The following is a 3,725-nucleotide window of genomic DNA, read 5'->3' on the forward strand; positions in this document are numbered from 1 at the left end:
CTAACTGTAGCATCCCCACCATTACACATATAAAGACCAGCTGTGAAAATTCAAAATTCTCAGTTTTGGCTTCCACCTGAGATAAATCTGGATATGAGGAAGTAAAAGGCAGTGAACAAATAAGCACAAACAAAAGAATCACTATAAAACATACTGCATATTTAAATACAAATGGTTATTTACCTGTTTGGATTAACTTAATCTGCACAAAGTTTGTGGCTAGGTAATGTTGTAGTTTATGATTGGTGCATGAAAACACTTTGAGGGCAGGTACCTAGTTCACTGTTGAATCCCCAGTGTCTTTCACAGGGTCCTTATGACATGGGAGATGCCTCATAAATTATTGTTGAGTGCATTGAAGGTTAGGGTAGCACATATCTTTCCAATTATACAAGCCATCAAAGATGTAGGAAGTGGATGGGAAGGATGAGCTTCCATACTGAGAGGTCTCTGGCTGGCCAAACTCTAGAACTTAGGAGTTCAAAGTTTGCCCCATTGGATTCCTACTCCAAGGTCCAGTAGGAAATGGCCAAATGTCAGCCAGAGAAGCAAGGTCAATAAAGAGAGCAGTTAGAAACTCTATCTACTGAGGATTTGCATCTTCACTGAAAGGCAAGGTGAAAAAACACCTTAGTTCATCTCTCCTGTCTTCAGGAATGCAGTATTCATCATAGCAAGGGCTCTGTGTTGGAAGAACAATTCTGCCTGGAACTTTGTCCCAGTGGACTGGGAAGTGGAAAGAGATGCTGTGTTTCTGCATTCTGTTCTCTCTTGATGATGTTGTATGCATGGAACTGGTAGGATATAGTGTTGGCCAGAACAGGAATGTACTATAAAATATTCCCTTACTCTCAAGTTACTTTATCTTGAGCCTTCAGTATTGTCATATATGATCCAGAATAATTTCTGTTTTCTTGTAATTAATTAATAATACTATTATATTATTAGAATAAAATATACTTTTATATTATGTAATTTATTTATATAATATATATTATGTAATATACGTTATATAATTATAATAGTAAAATAATATAATAAAACCAGAATAATTTCTGTTTGTCTGTAAATAATTAATGTGCCTTAATGTGCCTATAGACACATTAATCTGCTTATCACTCACCTGGGTAAGTAAGTACTCACCTTACTTGCTGATTTTTTTTTTTTTTTACTCTTTGAGCAGCATTCCTATGAAAAATAGAACCTTTGCTTACTTTGCCTCCCTCTGGTTAATGTAGATAGTCCAAGATTTGGTGCTCTGACCTCTACTGCATCTCTGATACTCTCCTGAGTTCTCCTTGGACTATTTGTCCCCCCACAGGAGGAAGGTAGTTATTATAATAACAGTTGTCATCGTTACCTTAATTCTTTCTTATACTTATGCAGATAGTATAGATATATATTCACATGTATTTGTGATCCATATATTTTATATGTGAAGAAATAAGCTTTCAGAAAGGTTAAATGACTAGCCTGAAGATCAATAGATTGTGATTGTGACAAGATTCAAAACCTGGTCTCTGTCTTCAGCTCGGGATGAAGGAGACCAGAGTAAAGGATGTGTTGCTAACTATGGCAGGGATCTCTGGTTCTGAAATCAGTTTGGGTCTTGGTCTTCCCTCCATTTAACTATGACCTTAGCTGAGACTCTTAGAGAGGAGAAGGGAGCTGGGGTAAACTAACCTCTTTAGTAGAGGTTTAGCTCACTTTTCCAAAAACACCTATTTTATAAGGTCATGCTGAGAACTAACACAGTGGAGAACACTTAGAACAATGCCTGGAACAAACTATCAACCAATGAATGTGAGCTCTGACCCTTGATAGAGGATTTCCTCACAGAGCTGCCAGCAGGTGTGCAGTGATGTGGGTGTCAGCTCAGAGAAGTAGAACCTCTGTGTAAGGGATGCTAAATGCAAGTGCCTGCCTGGCATATTATTCACACCAATGTTGACATGGACAGAGAGTGGGCAGAGGAAGGGCACACAAATTCAGGGATAGGCAGGGAGATTTTTGAAACTGAGCCTTAGAAATATTTGCATCTATTCTGAGAAGAAGAAACCTCTTTACCCTCAGGAGATAGCCCGTGTCCTCTACTCCGTCCTTTACACCTGACGGCAGCAAGAGGGGCAAACATCAGGCAGGACCTTCCAGAGCCACCCAAAAGGAATAGACCTTGAAGTCTGGGGGGATCCATCTTGTCCACAGGAGAGATGAATGGAGATGACATGGTTCCAGAACCTCCAGTGACTGGCCGATAAGAGAGCCATCACCCTGGCTATCATTTTATTTTATTTTTTGTTCCTGGTGACAGCAGTAAGCAGTGTTCATCACTGTAACATTGAGCATGGAGTGGTTGTTACAGAGAACATTGTTAACCTTGTGCTAAATTAGCCTGGGGGACTCTTGTGTGGGGGACTCTTGCCTCTGTTGGCAGTGGCAACAGAGTGGTGATGGGGAAGAGCATTTATATTTTCCAGAATCCATTGGCCTTCCCATACAACTCTGTATTGCAGTACCTGGCCTTCCTGAACACCGCCACCTTATGCTTCTTCATCTAGCTCAGTGCTTTCTGTTGCGTGAAGACCACAACCTTCATCCTCCCCATCTTCCTGTAGCTAAAACAGAAGGTGTCTGGATTGGTTCCGTAGATGCTGCTCAGTTCTGTGAGGTCTCCATATTGAGCACCATCCTATTTTCATAGACAACCAAAGCTTATATCACTACTTTTTAAGGAGAGGGTTGCAATCTTAGAATGCCACTAGGAGTACTATAAGATCATATGAGAAATCCCTGTTCTCTTTAAACCTTGTTACCTGAACAATCTTTACTCTTGTCTTTCTCATTGGCATGGTTTTGCTCTCTGGAAAGACATAATGAAGGCCCTGCTCTCCATTGCGGCTTTCGTGACCCCAGTGCCCAGGCGCACATCAGGGTTCTTCTGGTTCTTATCTCCTTCTCTATATGCTCTTCACCTCCTATTTTCTGTCACTGGTGCTCAGTGCTGCAGGTGTTTTTCCTTCTTGGAATTTAGGCATTGGATATGGCAAACAGTGATTTATCTGTGCACAGCTGTCCACCCATGACTGCTCTTGAGCAGCCCTAGGCTGAGAGGTGTGCTGGAGGGGGGATGCTATGCATGGTGCTGGGCATTTAATGGAGTGGCAATTAATGGAAAAACCTCAGAGACTCTACTGCAGAGGGGATGGTACAATGCGACGTGGCTTCTTTAAATCTTTTTGCCACTTTTAATGCTCTTTTCCTCTCTGCTCTATTTAATGACGAGGAGAATAACTTCAGTGAAACAGGATTTCAGGGTGAGATCGAAGGTCCTGAAATAATGGGCTTGCATCACCGATTTACACTCAGCAAGTGTGTAGCTAATGCAGCTAGGTTCCCTGTGGGACTTGATGGGGCCAAAGAATCAGGAAACTTTTATTTTCCCTGTGATGGATCTCTTGGAGTTTAAAATTATCCTTCTGGAAACTGGATGCAAGGATCCTGACACATAGTTCAATTTTTATCTGTTGAGTAGACTGGAGAAGATATTTGGAGCCTCGATTTTCCTCTGGCTCCATGCTATAAGCTGCCTTTCCTTTTTCTTTTTCCTTGCCTCCCCTTCTCTCCCTTCCGCTCCCTGTCCTGCCCTCCCCTCTCCCTTCCGCTCCCTGTCCTGCCCTCCCCTCTCCCTTCCGCTCCCTGTCCTGCCCTCCCCTCTCCCTTCCGCT

The 3,725-nt window shown here is 42.1% G+C and overlaps 1 protein-coding gene across 1 annotated transcript; it reads left to right on the forward strand.

The window, feature by feature from the left end:
* The first annotated feature begins 2,450 nt into the window (after positions 1-2,450).
* On the forward strand, positions 2,451-3,230 carry TAS2R60 (taste 2 receptor member 60). The gene is given in 5 exon segments (XM_059172558.1): positions 2,451-2,666; positions 2,668-2,855; positions 2,857-2,959; positions 2,962-3,016; positions 3,019-3,230. Coding segments are annotated over 5 exon segments (774 nt in total).
* Positions 3,231-3,725: the final 495 nt, after the last annotated feature.

The sequence above is a fragment of the Mustela lutreola genome, chromosome 4 (assembly GCF_030435805.1).
Source record: "Mustela lutreola isolate mMusLut2 chromosome 4, mMusLut2.pri, whole genome shotgun sequence".
NCBI classification, from domain to species: domain Eukaryota; kingdom Metazoa; phylum Chordata; class Mammalia; order Carnivora; family Mustelidae; genus Mustela; species Mustela lutreola.